Source organism: Crinia signifera, chromosome 3, assembly GCF_055691185.1.
Source record: "Crinia signifera chromosome 3, ASM5569118v1, whole genome shotgun sequence".
NCBI lineage: Eukaryota > Metazoa > Chordata > Amphibia > Anura > Myobatrachidae > Crinia > Crinia signifera.
The window spans coordinates 316,843,387-316,863,572 of record NC_139219.1 but is presented as its reverse complement, the minus strand read 5'-3'; the positions used below and the strand labels follow the sequence as shown (position 1 = coordinate 316,863,572).

The 20,186-nt window shown below is 47.7% G+C and overlaps 1 protein-coding gene across 1 annotated transcript in view; it reads left to right on the top strand.

Moving 5' to 3' along the window:
- Positions 1-9,992, top strand: part of LOC146064817 (cytochrome P450 2C5-like) — a 51,166-nt gene extending 41,174 nt beyond the window's left edge. Inside the window, exons 5-10 of the mRNA XM_083178714.1 lie at positions 1,774-1,934; positions 4,058-4,234; positions 5,933-6,074; positions 7,359-7,543; positions 8,669-8,810; positions 9,771-9,992. Coding sequence (XP_083034840.1) covers positions 1,774-1,934; positions 4,058-4,234; positions 5,933-6,074; positions 7,359-7,543; positions 8,669-8,810; positions 9,771-9,949 — 986 coding nt within the window. The 3' untranslated portion in view covers positions 9,950-9,992. The remainder of the gene's footprint in view (positions 1-1,773; positions 1,935-4,057; positions 4,235-5,932; positions 6,075-7,358; positions 7,544-8,668; positions 8,811-9,770) is intronic.
- Positions 9,993-20,186: the final 10,194 nt, after the last annotated feature.

Here is a 20,186-nt window from a genome sequence, read left to right as displayed (position 1 = left end):
ACAAAACTTAAATGGACTCTTAAGACCCACTTCTTTAACAAACGCAACCATCTCCGATCCTAACCCTCTGTTTCATGCTGCAGGCTAAAGGTGGCCATACATCTACAGATCGATTGTCAGATTGGGCTGGTTGGAACAAAATCCTGGTGATATCTGAATGACAGTTTGGCAGCTTTCCAGCATTTCAAAGCAAATGGTCAACTGTCATTTTCTCTCAACCATTACCAGGATTTTGTTCCAACGAGCCCAATCTGACAATCGATCTGTAGATGTTTGGCCAGCTTTACCCTATACATCAGCAATCACAAAATAACAATTTGGAGATTCCAAGATTTTTTCCCAGATTTAAAGATTCCCTAATCCAACCCTAAACCAATCAGTGCCCAGACATTACAGATATTTTTCAGTGATTTGCTAATCTTGAAAGTCATCAGTTTACTAGAGACAGTCTTCAAATCTGCTGATTTTTACTATACATTAATAATCTACAGCCCCAATTGATCTGTGAAATCCAACATGCTGGAGAACCAGAGTTAACAATCTTAATTCATTTTCATTCATTCATTCAGAGGTGATTCAGTAAGGCTCACTAAGCTACTTAGCGAGCCCATAGATGCCACCTGTTGCCCTGCCGATTGTAAGCCCATGCCCCCCCCCCCCCCCCCGCCGCTGAATCCCCTCGGTACCATGCGAGGGGATGTATGCAAACACTTCCCAGGGCCGGCGCCACCACTAGGCAGCCTTAGGCATTTTCCTAGGGCGCCGGCCACTGGAGGGCGGCCACTTAGAGCTGCCCCCCCAATCGGGTGAGGGGCTCCCTCTCTCTCACCAGCCTCCCCCCCCCCGTGCAGCGATGTGAGACGCTGCGCCCTTTCTCTCTCACCAGCCCCCCTCTGTGCAGTGACGCTGCGCCATCTCCCACCACCGCCCGCGGAGCGGGTGAGCGCCGGGGCGCCCTCCGCCTGGGGCGATCCAGTTCCTTGCACTGGTTCTGACACTTCCTCTCGCATGCAGCCAAAGAAAATCATTCTGTGGTTGTCAACCATTTCTCTCTCCTTTGGAAATTAAAGTCATTGTCCACTGAAGAAGGGGCAGGCGATGACGTCCCGGGCAGGCGTCGGGCCACCCGTGTTCCCAGAAGAACTCCCAGCGATTTCGTGGGGATGCTTATAAAACACTGCGCGTTCCCATGGTCCAGCTGATGTATGTGCCATTTTCTGTCTCTTCCCTCTGTGCCACCCCTCTTTGCCTGCCCCCCGCCCCAATCATGTGCTTTTCCACTTCTTATCATAGCATCAAATCCTAGTCTAGGTACCAGGAGCATAACTAGAACTTATTGAGCCCCATAGCAAAGTTTTAGAGAGGGTGGTCAGGGAAAAGAAGGAATGTGAGAAAGAGAGAGGAGAGAGAGATTGGAGTTGAAAAGAGAGAGGGAGGAGCAAGAAAGAAAGGGCAACATCTCCACTGGTTCACTTCTCCACTCTTTACAATTTTTTCATGAACAGACCACCTAGTGCCCATATAAGCATCACTTTTCCTGCAGTTTCTGTTCTTTATAATGTTCTGCAGACCCCTTGTGGCATCACATAAATATAGAAGGACAATAATAGATTACATGGACCTCTTTTTTTTTTTTGCGGGGGGGGGGGGTTCACAATAATAAAACAAAAAATAAATTTCTGGGATGAATATTAGCTCAATTATGAGTATTATTTCAAAACAATTTGAAATGTTGTGTATGCCACATAGATGTCCTCTTCTCTGTAATTGCAGGCAAACCGTTTGAGAATACCATGATTATAAATGCAGCTGTTGCCAACGTAATTGTTTCCATATTACTGAGCCATCGGTTTGATTACGAGGATCCAATCATCTTGAAGCTTTTGAGATTGGTCAATGAAAATACCAAATTAGTGGGTACCCCGATGGCCATGGTAAGCAATTACATATATTATATGTTTGGATATAAGCTTTCGGCAAGTCCTACACAAAACAGCTCTATAAAGTCAGACAATGGGAAGTATACAATGAGGCTGATTCGCCATGTTCTATTTTCGTGCTCTAAGGTGAATCTTTTTGCTGAAAAACTGATTTGCCCTATTCAACATGCACTATTCGCCGACGGCGAAAAGTGAATGACGGACAATTCGCCGTCTGATAGTCCCCGTAATTCGCTGTGGTTTTTCAATGGGTTTTTCAATGTGATTCGCCATAAGTGTATTCAATGATTAGATGGCAAATTGCTTTCTAAGTGATTTTCGCCGTGTGTCACCGTGTAGCAATCGCCATCTTTTTATGGTGAACTGCGATCTTATAAAATAAAGGTTTTTTTTTTTATTATTTGGTGTAAAAAAATTAGTATTTTTTCTGTGAAGGGGCATGATATTTTTTTCATGTACTTACTGCACATGAATATATATTTAATTTTTCATTATTTTTTTTTACACATTACAGCCAGCAGGGGGCCGAGAGCCGCTCATTAGATATTCATATATTCACTGCTCATTACATATGCCGTGCAGGAGCAGTGCAGCGGCTCCCTACCCCAGTCCCCTGCCAGCTCTCCCGGGGCAGCTTCTGCTGCCAGTGTCCCTGGGAGCCCTGCTTCTGCCACACAGTGTCCGGCGCAGTCAGGGAGGCTTCCATCTCCCTGCCTGCCGCCGCTCCCTGGGCCCCGGATGGCAAATTTTAACCCCTGCGGCATTGAATACAGCGACAGGGAGGGCTGGCAGTGAATGCTCCAGCCCTCCGAAATACGGCTACTGTGCAGCGAATCCTAAACAGGATTCACTGCACATCGCCAATAATCACATAGAATACTGCCCATAAGAAGGCTGCATTAGAAGGCTGGAGACCTGCAGTGCCACATCAAGATGGCAAAGAATACAGTGATACGGGCATGAACATCATACATGAGAGGTAATATTTACGCCCTGTTACGCCGCTGCTGCGGGTCCCGTATCGTGAGAGTAATACATCAGTGGAAGTGCTATCCCCTGACATAACGTGGGGGATGGTGCAAATATCCCTGATCGCCAGATCATACATCTACCCCTCAGACGCTGCGAGAGGAGCAGTGTACCATATTTTTCTTAAAACTTTGCATCTTAGGGGGGTATTTAATCCCCGCCCCTATTTCTGATGGGGTAAATAGCGATGGGCGTCTATTCAATGTTGTCACTCCCGACAGCATTGAAGAGGCAGATTGATTGAAAGGGCCTGACTTTAAAAGCCGTCAGGCCCGTTTTGCCGAGATCGGACGTGTATTGTCGACATCACGGCCTTATCTCGACAATACACAGGCTATTCGCAGAACAGACCCCTTTTCGGTGATCGGCAGCCGGGACATTGAATCTACCTGCCGATAAACTGGTGAGCGGGCCGAAAACAGGCCAGGGTCATGACAGTCGGGACGAACCAACAGTCGGGACCCCCGGAATGAATGCCCACCTCAGTCGCATCGTAGATGCAGTGAACTAGCGACGCTGGGCTGAGGCTACAAAGTTGCAGAAGAAGCACAACAGAATTTGTTGTGAGATAAAGTCCATTAAAAGTTATGTTTTAAAGAATTAACCAAATCATATAAATTTACAGAATAAAGAGTGCGCCCAAAAAGGCACATTTGTCTTTCTGTTTGCCCTTTGCAAACACACCCCCTACTACTCAGATAAAGGCATGGCGGCTCACATACAGAAGGTGCCCTTTCCACACAAATTGAGACTCAGTCGCACTCATATGTACAAATGTCGCACACCCCAGTGGTCGGTCTAATCTGGAGGCCTGCAAATACTTCACCGCCGCACTCTGGATGGGTGAGTATTAAAAACACTGCACCCATTATAAATACGCCACTGTCTTTCCCGCTCCTACCCATGTACAGGAGCCAGGTCCTGTACGTAATGTCACAGTGCAGTAAACAGCACCTATCACTGAGGAGGGTGACACCAGGGTGCAGAACACACCTCCATAGTGAAACCAATGGCTTTTACTGTATATAAAGTTACAAAAAAAAAGTGTTTCATGAGACCATGATAAAATATATGTTCTTTTCTCCAAGCTGTACAACGCATACCCCTCTGTGATGAGCTGGTTTCCTGGAGTTCAGAAAACGGTGGCTAACAACAGAGACGAGTTCCACAAATTTGTTACAGAGACTTTTACCGCACAGAAGAAACAGTTGGACGCCAATGACCAGAGGAATCTCATTGACAGATTCCTGGTGAAACAGCAGGAGGTAATGCAGCACTTAAGGGGTGTACAAATGGGGAAATTTTGACTAATGGACAATTTCGACTAAGCAATTTTGACTAAGCAATTTTGGGAGAGATTTTGGCTAGATGCACTGGAGCTTTTGACTAAGCGATTTTGTCTAAACAATGATAGTCTATGATCTAGTCAAAATGTTCTTGCCTGCACAGCACAGCAATTTCTGCTAGACAATATTGACTAAGCAGGAGAAAAATAGGGATATTTTGGCTAACCTTCCAGGAGATTTTGACTAATCGCATGCCGGCAGTATTACAATTTATTTGTGATTTTTAATAAATACAGTATATCCCTTAATGTACAAATTCATAGACGTCGCAGACAGATATACTATTATGGGACCCCTAGAGTCACTATTGAGGGTCTTCCCCCTATAACAGCTGCCCACTGTTTTTTAAGGGGTCCATTTACTAGCATTATATTTACTATTCAATTTGGCAATATAGCCAAGCTACAGTACCTGCATGTTCAGCAGGTCCCTTCGATGGCCGATACTGTTCCGTGTACGGGCAGTATGGGCCTCTCCTGGCCGATATGGTTAACTATATGGGCTGCGGATGGGTAGTGTTTATGGGGCTTTAAACTATCTTGCAATTTGGCCCTAGGCAGGTGATATAGGGGGTTATTTTGGTTCAATCTTTCTGATAAGTTCCTTCTTAGATGGACAAAACCATGTGCACTGCAGGTGGGGCAGATGTTACTTGTGCAGAGAGAATTAGATTTGGGTGGGGTTGTACTTCAAGTGAGATCTATATTGCAGTGTAAAAATAAAGCAGTCAGTATTTTCCCTGCACAGAAACAAAATAACTCCCCCAAATCTAATTCACTCTGCACATTTTACATCTGCCCCCCCTGCAGTGCACATGGTTTTGTCCATCTAAGAAGGAATTTGTCAGAAAGAGTGAACCAAAATTGCCCCCACAGTCAGGATAGATTTGCCTGTACATCGAATGTGGCTGAATACTGTGCAATTCAGACTAACTTTCTATTTGATTTTGACTATGTAGTCATAATAGATAGAAAGAATTGCAACCTGTGTCCACAGCTTTACTTCAGGCTCCTTACTGATCACCCACAGTGGGATACGGTCACTAGGTCTACAAGCATTAGGTCGAAGGTTAACATGCATGAAGGTCGACATGACTGAAGGTCAACATGGGTTAGGTCGACAGAGTCATTAGGTCGACTCAAGAATGAGGTCAACAAGGACAAGGTCGACAGTCAAAAAGTCAACGTGGGGTTTTTCACTCTTTTTTGAGCCGACATGTGCCGACAAGCAGTATTTCATGCCCTAACCTTCCACTAGAGCGTGGTGGGAGAATAAAACAGTGTGTGTGAAGCATGTCGATCGCAGCGAGCCATGCGATCAGACGCGGTGCACTTTTTTTTACTGTCCATGTCGGCTGTGTCAACATTTGGGACAAGAAAAGTGAAAAACTCCATGTCGACCTTTTGACCTAATGTTTGTGTCGAACTAATGACCCTGTCGACCTAACCCATTGCAACCTTCATGCATGTCGACCTTCAGCCATGTCGACATTCAGTGGTCGACCTAAAGATCTTACATTTACAGAAGGCTCATCAATAGTTCCCAAGGATGGTAATAAATAACAGTACTGTACGTCCATAAATACTTTTTATCCTAATGCAATTCTGTGTATTTTAGGAAAAACCCAATCCTGACTTATATTTCAACAATAAGAACCTAACAGTCCTTGTTTCCGACCTCTTTTCTGCCGGCATGGAGACCACCTCCACCACTCTGAGATGGGGTCTTCTGTTGATGATGAAATACCCCGAAATCCAAAGTAAGAGAACATCTCGCAAACCAAATTTATTTAAAAAATGTCACTTATTGTATTGTGTAAAAAAAAAGTTATATACATAATTACCATCCCTCACTTCCTATCTTCTAACATTTCCACCATCATAATGGGTGACTTCAATATCACTACTGAGGAACCAAAATCTGCTGCTCATGCCTCCAAACGACCTGTAGTTTCTCTAAACTCCTCTCTTGGCCTCTCCCAGTGGATTGACTCCTCTACTCATTGGGGAGGGACATTGCCTTGATCTTGTATTCACAGTAAACTATGCTTAGTTTCCAAATTAACTAACACTCCTTTGCCTCTCTGAGATCACACAGAATACCCACTGCCTCTCCGTAGTCACCCTCTTACACCCACAGCCTCTGTATTCTATCCGTCAACCTTGCCATTTTCCATTATACACTGCTACCATCACTTTGGCATGTCCTGTTATCCAATGCCATCCCCCTGCCAAGCTATGCCTCCCTGTCACCCTCTGCCTCCCCCTAGTCATTCTCTGCTTCCACCTATCCCCCCTGCCTTTCCCTATTCAGTCTATGCCTCTCAGTCATCCTCTGCATCTACCTGTAATCATCTGTATCTCCATATTGCCACTTCCTCAGCCTCTCTACCACCACCTGCCATTCTCTGTCAACCTTCGTCAGACTCATAGCCTATTGCGTCCTCATGCTACACTCTGCCTCCCCACCATCCTATCTGCCTCTTCCTATTTACCCACTAACTCACCTAAGTCACCCATTGCTGCCCTCTGTCATCGCTCGTCACCCCTCTGTCACCATTGCCTCTCTCTGAAACCCTCTGCCTCTCCCTGCCACCCAATACACCCCCACGGTCTCCTAAACCCTCTTCCTGTTATCATTTGTTGACTTCCCCTGTCACCCACTGCCTCCACACCTCCTCACCATCCCCAAAGATGTCCAGCAAGTATAGATTTTAACATTCGCCTAAATATATTAAAAAAACACATGCAGGGCATCCAAAAAGACATGACGTGATTGTATCAGCAGTCTCTTCCCTTCTGTTCTGTGCCTCCACAATGCTGCCACGCATGTGTACTTTGCTGATCACAACTGTGTGGCAACCATTGAGCGGTAACTAGTTTTTGTGGACTGGAAGGGTCCCAGAGCAAAACAATTTGAGAACCCCTGCGGTAGGTGATACATCTTTCTGGTAAATTGTCAGCTGTAATAAGTAGTCTGAAAGTTTTAGGGCTCCATCAATGTTTTGGTTTTTAATACACTCCAACTGTTATTTTGGAAACAGGAAAAGTCCAAAATGAGATTGATAAAGTGATCGGTTCAGCGGAGCCTCAGGCATCTCATCGGAAGGATATGCCGTATACTGACGCTGTAATACATGAGACTCAAAGATTTGGAAATATCGTTCCGACTAATCTGCCTCATTGCGCTACTCAGGACGTCACCTTCAGAGGGTATTTTATCCCAAAGGTAAGAGCTTTATCTTATTGAGTTACCAATTAAGGGGTCTGGTTCAGAGATTTACACTAATGTGTTCTCATCTACAAATGTGTAGGCAGCTAATATGCATAGATATAAAACCGCTGCAGGCTTGGACTGGCACAGCGGGAAGGATTCACCGGTTCTACTTTTATTGTCTTTTTCTCATCTTTTGTATTGTTCACAACTGAATTTCGTTTAATGTTCATGTATGTGAGCATTTTATGATAATAAAGATATTATTATTATTATTATTAGACCCTGGCAATATATGACCCGCCTACATTTTAGGAGGGTGGGGACTAATGCACACCTTTAGTGCCACTTGGCAGTCAGTAGCAGATGACTGACACGGTGGCTGCAAGATAATTTCTTTATCAGCTATTGACTGACCTGGCTGCGGCTACAGGCTGCAGCAAGACTTTCTTCGGCTCCCGATTCCCAGAAGAGCTGTGCGGCTGGTCTTGCTTGTGGAGTGATGGGTCCTTACCGTCACAGTATGGCACAATTCGCACCTGGATTTGAGACACACACTGACAACTTTACTAATCTCAGCAGCTGCGAAATCGAGCCAGTATCCATCACAGTCCGTTATAAAAGTTCTGATTAGCCCAATGGTCATGCAGCATAAGTGTAAGGAGATACTGAAGCCCTTTCTACTGTGGAAGGGATCGCAATCTGAATCATACCCCAAAAATGACCGCAACATCTCTGATTGTGAATCATTGCACTCCTATTGCCTCCCTTGTCAATCATGTTGATAATAAATTCTGTCCGGGGGAGGGGGGAGCTTGATATGGCCGCTGCTGCCACCGAGTATTGGGGGAGGGGGGGATGTGGCTGCCGCCACTGCCGAGTATGGGGGAAGGGGGATGCAGCGGCCGCCGTGTCAGACCCAGTTAGGGGAGTTGGGGGAGCGGTTGGGGGTTTGTGCGGGGGCGCCACTCACCTGGCTCCAACCAAGGGGGGTGGGAGCTGCTCCCAAATGCCGCCATCCAGTGGCCAGTGCCCCAGGCAAATGCCTAAAGCTGCCTAGTGGTGGCGCCAGCCCTGCACTCAGTCCTACTTCAATTGTTCTATTCTGCACATACTCAACTGTTTCGATTTCTTGTTCAGGGGACGCACGTCATCCCTCTGCTGACGTCGGTGCTGTACGACAAGAATCACTTTAAAAAGCCAAGAGAGTTTTACCCGGAACATTTTTTGGACGCCAGTGGCAATTTTGTGAAGAATGATGCGTTCATGCCATTCTCAGCCGGTGAGTGACATCTGGTGTTCTGCCTTAGTGTAGTAGATCCTTACTTATGTTATCCAGGAAGTCCAGAAGTACAAATAGCAATACCAGTATCATTCGGAGAGAGATAGTTTTCAAGATGATGATTTTGCAAATGAGAGATTATGGATAGTGGCGGCAAACACTCAGCTGTGTCATGGACATTTTTGGGGTATGTATCTGGTGTCAGCTACAATCATTATACATAGAAACATGGGGCATGTATCTCTACTGCTACAGCCATTCTGCATAGTGACGGTGTAGGGAGGATGTTTACGGTGGAGCACGAGCTCCCAGCATCTAAAATTTCAGAGTGCGCAATACAGGCAGCTGCCGGGACCCTTGTAGCCTGGCCTGGCCAGTGCTGGGCTCTTCCCAGATGTGGCTGTGGCTGAAGATGGTGATGAAGGCTGTGGCTAATGATAGTGATGGGGGCTGTGGCTAATGATAGTGATGGGGGCTGTGGCTGAGGATGGGGATGGGAGTCTGTGGCTGAGGATGGTGATGAGGACTGTTGCTAAGGATGGTGATCGGGGCTGTGGCTGAGGATGGTGATAGGGGCTGTGACTAAGGATGGTGATGGGGCTGAGGATGGTGATGGGGGCTGGGGTTGAGGATGGTGATGGGGGCTGTGGCTGAGGAAGGAGATGAGGAATGGAAGACAGTGTAGCGGAGCTGAATAAGGTGATGAGATGCTGAGGTGAGGAGAGCTGAAGGAGCTGAAGGTGAAGATGTGAAAGGACAGGGCGGGCAACTGACATCCGGTGACATGTCCGTCACTAGCCTGAGAACGCCCAGCGTTCTCATGGGAGCGCCCATCGTTCCAAAAGTATTATATACAGAACAGATCCTGGCAGATAACCTGAAAGTAATGTGTTGTGCTGAATTGTGTATAACTGAAATAATATACAATACTATATTCTGCCTCATGTTCCTTTATCCTAGGTAAGAGAAGTTGTGCCGGGGAGAACTTGGCCAAAATGGAACTCTTCATGTTCTTTGTGAAGCTGCTGCAGAACTTCACCTTCCAGGCTCCTCCGGGGGCCACACTGGACCTGACCCCTCAAGTTGGTTTCACCTGTAGTCCTGCAAGCTACATGATGTGTGCTAAGCCTCGTACATGAAATACAACTGCAGTATGCACTAAAATAAAATATTTTTTCACTGGTTGGGTTTATGGAGATATAATAAAGAATAAACGTGGAATATAATCAATGAAAGTCACTTAATATGTCTGGGCTGTTTGCATATCTCCCAACTTGTAGGGAGACGGAGGAGGGACAGAGGGATGCGTGCTGTAGGAGCTCCGAAAGGCCACGCCCATGTTTTGATGCTATGGGAGCATGACCCAGAGGCTCTGTGAGCCTCTAGCCATGCCCCCAGCCCACTGGGAATAGATGCTGTGCGTGTGCACAGTGTTTATTCACTGCTGCTCAGCAGCCGACGGAGGACTCCCAACAGCCCACCCCCCCCCCTGCCGAGGGACACTGCCGGCCGCGGGAGGGACGCAGGAATGTCCCCGAAAACCGGGACATTCCCACGGTAATCGGGACTGTTGGGAGGTATGTATTTGCACTTTGAGATGAGATTATTACCATTGTTGTGCTCGTAGTTCCCACTACTGCCGCCGCCGATCCCGGTCCCAGCCGCCGGTCCTGGTCCCCACTGTGGGCTGGTGCATGAACCTTCTTCAGTGCTGCACATGCGCTGGCCCCCAGCCTCTATGGGCTGCTTATGCAGCAGTCCCCAGAGGCATATTCAGGATCCTGGGTCCAGTGCATTGACCTACTGTGCATGCGCAGGACCCAGTTATTATGGGCTGCCGCTCAGCAGCCCATGTAGAGGTGTTCTGGAGGGAGGGAATACCTCCCAACGGGACTGTCTTGGGTGACTGGCAGGTCGGACTTCCAATAGGAAGTCACTCCAGTCACGGTGAAGCCAGAGAAGTCTCAGACTGCATCTGGCCTCACTTAGGCAGAGATAGAACAGTGGCGGATATTACCTGGTGGGCTGCAGCCCATAGGCAAAAACAGCCACTGACTATTACCCTCTTACAATCTCTACAGATATAAAGGAGCCCATCCCAGTGTGATACTCAATTCAGTACCAATCACAGTGAGCAACAGCTGGACCGCCAAACTTTATTCAATTCCAGAATACTAAATAGGCAGATTAGGCACCCGCCTATGGGTCCCATGACAACAGATCAAGTAATATTGATTTGATCTCTAAAGAAAATTACAATCACGCTTTTAAATTGCACATTAACAACTTAAATGACATAAACCATATACATGAGAGGGCTTATCAATAATTAGGGCACTACTGTTGTCAGTAGCGTGGACACAGCTCAGGTGTCTGTGGATGATGTCCGTGCTGCTGCGGGGAGTCCTAGCGCCTGGAGCAGGGTGGCCCGGGTACTTCCCCCCCGGCGACGTCAGATCCAGGGAGGTCACTTCCACCCGGCCGGGTCGCGTCACTTTTGCCCGGTCGGGGGACGCTGTTACTGTTCAGGCCGCGTCGACCGGTGGTTGCTTAGCAACCGAGCGGCGCACACTCGGCCACCTGAGTATAATATTAATTACAGGGGGCTGGCCTCACAGCGGGGATCCTGTCCTTACCTACATAGCTTTCTTGTCCAGTCCTGCCAGTTCTTCCCAGCCTGCACTCCGTCTGGTACAGCTGGGTGTCGTGGTCCTGTCACTGTGTGTCCAGCAGGGCCGGTGCTAGGGTGTCCGGCGCCCTCCTGCAAACCATAAATTTTGCGCCCTTTCACATTGCCATTGCAACAAGCTGCAGCCCGATTGTAGGAGCGTATGCAACATGCGATGCTATGTAGGATCTCGGGTGCATGTACATATATGCATACACCATCTCAGTGCTGTGTCCGCAAAATGTTGCAGGCACTAAAGGTGCCCATACACACTGCGAGAATCGCATATGTTATGGGTTAGAAAGCATTGCACGGCATACATGCAATGTGTGTGCGATGCGATCCGAAAGCAGTACAAAAAGTATGTGCAGCGCACATCGCATCGCACGCTGCTATTGCAGCATATATGGCCACCTTTAGGCACATAACCCAGCCCATTATTTTAAAAGTGTCTAAATTAATATAAAAAAAATCTTCAATTATTAAAAAATTTGTTATAAACATGTATAAGAAAAGTCTCACTGTTCTTTTGCTGTTTAACTCTTGTGCAGTCCCTCCTCTTCTATCTGCGTAGGCAGGACACTGAGGACGACATTACACCCCTCTCGTGACTGAGGGGGAAAGGAGGGGAGAGAAGGAGGAGATGGAAGAAGAGGGGAGGAGATAGAGGGGGCGGAGTGTTGAGGACTGGCAGCGGCACTGCCACAGCACACTGAGAAGAGGGAAGGAAGGGGAGGCGGCGCTGCTGCCTGTTCATCATTTGACAGCTGACAGGCGCAGGGAGCAATGGGTAGGGGGCGGATCCGGACATGACATGTCATCCAGGCATTCACAGACAGCGCTACATGCCTCAGTGCAAGTGTCCATGAGGAAGAGGGGGCAGGTCGCAGGAGGAGGACAGTGTGTGCGCGGTACAGGGAGCTGCTCAGCCTCTCCATACTGCCGTCCAATGTCAGACAGGCACTGCGGGCGGCGTGCAGGCTGTGTGCACTCGCGGTGCAGGGAGCAGCTGTTTATACTGCCGCCTGCCCCCTGTCAGACAGCCGCTGTGGGCGGTGAGCAGGAGGCAGTGACAGTGAGGGCTGAGGCAGCTTTAGCAGAGCAGGGAGGAAGACAGCGCCTTTTCAGCATGGCGCCTCCCTGCTTTGCAGGAGCTGCTGAGTGGGTAGCGCTGGCCCTGGTGTCCAGTTCAGGTCACATATGTCACGTTTTGTGAAGCACCAGCTGAAGTATAACGGAGGCTAGGTGCTTTAATATAGGGATGTTGCATTAACGACAGAAGTGATGGAAACAATGATGTAAAATAAACCTTATTTATTAAAGGTACTGTAATACAGGTTAAAAATGATGGCACGATAATATACTGGAAGTTTTTGAAATGATAAAAGTCAATAATACAATTCTCTATTGAAGAAGATGAAGATGCTTGATAATTGAAAGAAGTATTGGATTGGTTGAAGAGTTGGATGATTGGTTTCAAGGTTGGATGATTGAATGAAGAATTGGATGATTGAATAATAGGTTGAATGATTGACTGAGGATTGGATGATTGAATGAAGAATTGGATGATTGGATGAAGAATTGGATGATTGGATGAAGGATTGGATGATTGGATGAGCAATTGAATGATTGGATGAGGATTGGATGATTGGGTGAAGGATTGGAAGATTGGAAGAACAATTGGAAGATTGGATGAGGATTGGATGATGAAGTCTGAAAATCCTTGCTGAATGTGATCGTGGCTGCAAAACCAGAAGTAACCGTGGAGAATAACCATCAGGAATAAGGATGAAGATAATACCCCTTTGGGGGGCTACCTTGTCCAGTCCGTATTGGAGGCAGCAGGTTCCGTGGTATACAGGTATGCAGTAGATGATTGGCAGGAGCAGTGGCGTAACTATGAATTGCCGCCGTTAATGGGGGGCGCCCCCCGCCGCACCCCCCGCCCGCAGCTTTACCTGTCTTGCTGGTCCCGTCCCGGCTCCCTTGCTGGCTTCCTTTTTCTGCTAGTGAGACGGACCAACACAAAATGTCCTCCCCCATACAGCAGACAGTTTCAGAGAACTGTCTGCTATATGGGGCGGATATTTTATTGTGGTCCGTCTCACTAGCAGAAGAATGAAGCCAGCAAGGGAGCTGGGAGGGGACCAGTGAAGTCAGGTAAGGCTGCGGGCGGCGGATTGGCGGGCGGCAGATGGGCGGACGGGAGGGGGCTAACTATAGCACCACAGCCCCCCGGCGCCCACACATGCACAGCGCCCCCCGCGGCCGCGGGGGCTGCGGTGCTATAGTTATGCCTCTGGGCAGGAGGAGAGTAGAACTTCACCAGAGGTGCAGGAACTGTAGTATTCACCATAGACAGCCAGGAGTGAGCAATGATGTTAAGGCATAGACATCATTGTACTGACTGCCGGTCTGTCCGGCCAGTCAGTACTTAAGGAGTGGACTGTGCGGCTATTGGACAGCCACTTGACAGGCGGGGGTGGAGCCACACAGTACAGGTTGCAAAAACCAAAAAGATGGCGGCTGCCAGCGGAGGCGACAGAACCCAGCCGGCATTGAGTGTGCGCAGCTGAGCAGTCTGCCGGTGTTTCCAGCCAGAGGCCTATCCAGGAACAGACACACATGGCGCCTCACATCTCACACCACCCAGGTCCTGCGTGGCACCGGAGCACAGCACACCATTGTCAGCACGCGGTGACAATGTGGACATCTGCACCCCACCAGCACAAGGACCAGGAGCGGAGGTGAGCGCTAGGGTAGGAGACACGCTGCTGCAGGACCCAAGGCTAGGCACAGCACAGGGAGACAGGGTGGCAGCCATGGTGGTCGTGACAACGTAAGTGCTCCAGTGGAGCCTGGTTCTGTTCCTTATTTATTTGTAAAGTTCTGGCAAGCTGCCATATTCTTTCCTTTATTTACTGTGGGCAAGCTGACCAGTTTTCCCTGTTACTTTGTATTAACGTTGGTCAGGCTCTCCCAGGTGCGGAGAGGCCCACGATTGTGGGTATACGCCTGTTTTGGGGTACCGTAGGTTATTGTGTATCCAGTATTTACTTTGCCGTGTTTTGTTTGGTGGCACCCTGGCCCATCCGTATCTGGTGTCCGTGACTGGGTCATACTCCCCGTCCTTGGCCTGCTGCCATCAGGCAGGGTGTTCCTCCCAGATAGCTCTTGGCACTATCTCTGGCGGTCGCCGTAGTCTTGTCACCACTTAAAACCTGGTTGCATCGGGGTTGGAGCGGGCTTAACTCGCTCCTTCAAATGCGGCGACTACAGGAGAAGCCTAGATATCTGCAGACTATGGTCACTTGTCCGAGAAGATCAACAGAGTCAGTGTAGGGTGCTCTGTGGCCGTCCTAAACAGTGGTCCCAGCTGAGGGCTTTGCCCACCACCACCATACGCACGTACCTGCCTTGTTACAACTGTGGGTCATAAAATGAACTAGGGCACTATCCTGGGGCGTAACTCTAACAAGTGATGCAGAGAGGTGTCTCTCTAGAAGCAGTGGTACAGTGACCTGTTCAAAATGTTTCTTTGGGGTCCATAAGTTCAGTTACACCCCTGGTAAGTCCTCTTATATGGCACAAATAGTACCAACTAAAGAACACTGACAGATGACTTTTGACCCAGATAAAGGCAGAGAGATATTTGTACTGAAACTAGGTCACAGGTTTATGTAACAAAACAGATAGCAGTGAATATTCCATCTCCAGCTATACCAATAACTATGTGGGGGTAGGCACACTGCGCTGGCCATTGGGGTTCCTAGATACAGTATTTCACCCTGACTGCACAAAGGATCCCCACAAGGGTCAAATAATTAGATTCCATATAACTTAAAGGAGATGTCTGCACTGCAATACCCTCACCACCAGGTTCCCTGCCGTACTACAAGCCTCCACTATCACTGCGACCACCCTCAATCCAGCTAAAACCATTAGAGCATGATCATATGTTCAAACTCTGTCAACATTCAAACTAGGGTTACCACCTTTTTGTTCAGAGATTCCCGGACAGTGGCCCTCCCCTTGACACACCCACTGACCCGCCCCCAGCTCCACCCCCAGTCCCGCCCTTTGACCCGCCTTACAGTATGTTGATTTTTTTTAACCTTTGCTTCAATTTCATTCTTGATTTTGCATACCATAATGCCAGTTACATGTTACATCACACACAGTAATGCCCAGTACATGTTATGCCACACACCATGATGCCCATTACATGATACGCCATACACCGCAATGCCCATTACACGTTATGCCAGGACTAAAAAAGTTTTTGGGTAAAGGAGGGATAATATGGACAGTGCGCGCCGAAGGACAACACGGACACCGTAATGCCGATTACACATCGCACACCCATTCTTGATTTTGCATACCATAATGCCAATTATATGTTACATCACAGTAATGCCCATTACATGTTATACCAAACACCATAACGCCCATTACACATTATACCAAAAACCCTAATGCCCAATACACGTTATCCCAAACACTGTAATGCCCATTGCACGTTACACCTCACATGATGCCCATTACATCACACTCACTGTAATACCCATTTCACATTATGCGACACACTGTAAGGCCCACATACACACATGGGGTGACAGAGCTGCATACACAGGGTGACGGGGGGCATACACAGGGTGACGGGGGGCATACACAGGGTGACGGTGGGCACACACAGGGTGACGGGGGGCACACACAGGGTGACAAATGAAGGGACAGTAAGAGAGTGGGATAGGTTCACATACTGCGTGACAGAGGGGCATAGCTTACAAAAATTGCCCAACATGTCACAGCCTGTGACCCACATACACTATTTCACCCACATACACCTCCCTATTATGTCACAGCCTGTGACCCACATACACTATTTCACCCACATACACCCTATTACTCCACTTTTTCCCATATATATCCTCCATTGACCCAGCATACACCTACCCCCAGGACTCAGTAGAGTTGCCACTTCTGGTTAACACATCTGGGAGCCGGTCCGGCGAGATGAGTAGGCTTTGTAGGCGGCGGCAGGTTTTGATCTCCTTCCTTCCTGCCGCCTGCCCCCGGCGCAGGCTGCACAGTCAAGCAGCCGTCACAGCCGCACTGAATATTAGTGCAGCGCCGTCGGCTCAGACGGCTGTCACTCGGAGCAGCAGCAGGGCCGCGGATCTGTTCTGATCCGGCAACTACCCCCCACACCGCCGCAGCATTCTCCCCACGTTTCCCACGCTCCCCGCCAAAGTAAAAAAAACGAAATCAGCAGGATGCGGTGCAGACGCAGCGGGCTCCAAGAACTCTCCGGTGCACCACTGCACCGCTGATAGTTCCGCCCCTGGCCCCCAGTGCCGGAGCTTGGTCCCCGGCGACCGCAGCGAGGAAGTGCGGCTGCCTGACCCTCCCTGCTCTGTTCCCGGACAATGTATAGTCCGGGAACGCCACCCGCCCGGACTCCGGACACCCGGCTTAATTACCGAACTGTCCGGAGTAATCCCGGACGGGTGGTAACCCTAATTCAAACCCATGACATCTTCTATATATTAAGTTGAAGAGTGTGTGTGCGTGCGTGCGTGCGTGCGTGTGTGCGTGTCTGTCGCATTGCAGACACACCGTGGCACTCAGTGCCACCAAATTCAGCATCAAGATACCTGTGGACCTGGTGGTGTGCACTTCGAAGCCGTTTTTGGGAAATTTCACTTAGAAATTTAAAAAAACACCAAGTTTTAATTTGCCTTCATTGATGATCTGGGGAAAAGATTGGCGATCAGGGAAACCGTTGACGAATGAGTTACACCTGATTTCATTGCTGTCATTGGGGGTTATTCTGTTTGGTATGGTTGGACCTTATACGGTCAGATCGGGCTTCTTTTTTTCCATCTGCGCATGCGTATCTCTCGCAATGCGCATGTGCGGCGACCACACACCGCTCAGGGACGGGTCTCTCCGTGCAAAAAAACCTGTACGCAAGAACACGGTCATTGTGGGCGGCATGGGGGCGTTTTTATGGGAGCGGCCGGAATAATGAGGAAAACTGGGCGTAAACATGGGCGTACACGGGGGTGTGCACACAAAATGCAAGATGCCACAACCGCCTCAATCGGCGAACACACCGTGCATTTTGGCCCAAAAACAGGAGGACGCCAAAGATTGCTCCAGACCACCCCTACAGATACCGCATGAGAGCGGACACCTGGGTCTGATAATTAACGCTGATTACTACTGAAACACATACACATGAATGTAATAAGCAATGCTGAAGGCTATTAAGTAAAAACCATTATTTCACTACCTGCAAGCCACACACAGCCCTCAAACACATTGGAAGCATATCTTTCTACACTTCTCTACATGTAACGGTTGGTTTAATTTTAGGTAATATTCATTCTAATACCTGGTTATATATGTCCAGGTAGTTATTTTATAATGTTATAATGTTTTATAATATAATGACACATTCTAACATTATGGTGAAGGCTTTAAACAATTAAGAAAAATTGAGGATATACATAGACCACACATCAGACACACACACGTACATATTGTACACGCACACACACAGTACACCACATATGCACACATAGCACACAACACACACATATATACGTAGCGCACCTCACACACTTACACATTGGACAGATACACACAACAAAACACACACCACATGCAGTACAACACAAACCCATATACACTACAAAACACACCCAAAACAGTACAACAAACACACAGAACATACACACTTAAACATTGTGCAGATACAGAAACACACAGAACACACACACTTAAGCATTGCCAGGATGCGCACAGCACACTACACACACATATATATGTAGCGCACCTTACATTCGGCAGATACACATAACACAACACACACACATAACACACCACTCACGGTACAACACACACCCTCATTCACTACAACACGCACCCAAAAACAGCACACTACACACACACACACATTTATACATAGCACACCTTACGCACTTACACAATGGGCAGATACACACAACACACACACATAACATACCTCTAATAGTACAACACCCACAGTACACACAAAACACACAGTTAAACACTGCACAGATACACAAAGGCAAAACACACACACATACACATACTGTATATACATAGCACACCTCACACACTTACGCATTGGACAGATACACACAACACACACAACCACATACATTACAACACACGCACAAAAACAGTACAACACACACAAACACATAAATAAAATAATTTGCTGTTTATTTAACAATCTGTACCGGCAAATAAAAACTGTACCTAATGTACCATTTTTTCTTTTTTCTCATATCCGTCTCTCCAGTCCTCCAGTTGCACTGAGAAATCTTTGTCCTGGACAATGCACCCGTTGATCAATACAAAGTGGGTACACTGCACTCACCCTGTTAGTCAGTTGGATGTTAGGCACTCCTCTGTTTCCCAGACTCTTTTGGTTCCTACAGTGGATAATGTTTGGTCAATGGGTTTGAGCGCTGCATGTTTGAGTGTAAGACATTGAAGAATAAGACTGAGATGAAGATTTGTCACGTTATAATGTACAATTTACTCAATAAATCATGAAATTAATATGTGTACATAGAAGTACAATCAAGAAATGAAAGTAGGATTAAAATATAAATTCTGATTCAAAATGATAATTGTTTGGATGGGGTGGGTTGCGAAACAAATCTATAGGTGGAGGGGGTATGGATATTGTGGCCATAATTGGTGTTTGGTACACATACACCGGGTGTCTCAAACAGTGGGGCAGCCCCTGAGTGTGGGAGCAGGTCCGCGGGCCTGGCCACATGACATCATGACGCGACGCACGCTACCCGCACCACTGCAATGCGCCACTGGGAATGGGTGCAATGAGCCAAATTCTTCCCTACACCTGCCGGGCCAATCCACCGATACAGTCATCACAATCATAAATGGGTGCATTGATAAGGTTTGGAGTGTAAGAAGTTGAAGAATAAGACTGAGATAATGTTAAAGTGTACAATTTACTCAATAAATCGTGGGGGAAAAAATATAAGTGTACATAGAAGTTCAATGAAGAAATGAAAGTAGGATTAAAAAATAAATTCTGATTCAAACTGATAATTGTTTGGATGGGGTGGGTTGTGAAACAAATCTATAGGTGGGGGGTATGGATATTGTGGGCATAATTGGTGTTTGGTACACCTACAGGGGGTCCTCAATTAATGGGATATTCACTACAGTGTCACGGTCACAGTGTCACCATAGCGGGATTCCCAATTGGGGTCCAGGTGGTCTTTTAGGGACCCTTTACAATACTGTAGGTCTCTTTTCCTTGAGCCTACGGTCTCCCTTAATGATAGTCAATCACTGAGGGAGACCGTAGGCTCCAGGAGAAGAGACCAACGGGATTGTAAAGGGACCCCTAAAAGACCACCTGGACCCCAATTGGGACTCCCCCTAAGGTGACACTGTAGTGAAAATTTCTCATTAACCATGGACTGCTTGTACACACAGGGGAACTATGTTGATGCGCATTATTCACACGCTGGGTGCGAGTGGGCACGGAAAACTGCTAGTTCACCGTCCCGTTTGCACCTAGCAGTGTGGGCGGGTCGACGGTGAGGGATTGCTCTCATAGGAACATCCAGCATTTCATGGGCGTTCCCATGGTAATTCGCCCGTGAGGCGAGTGTGACAGGGTGCTCACAAAT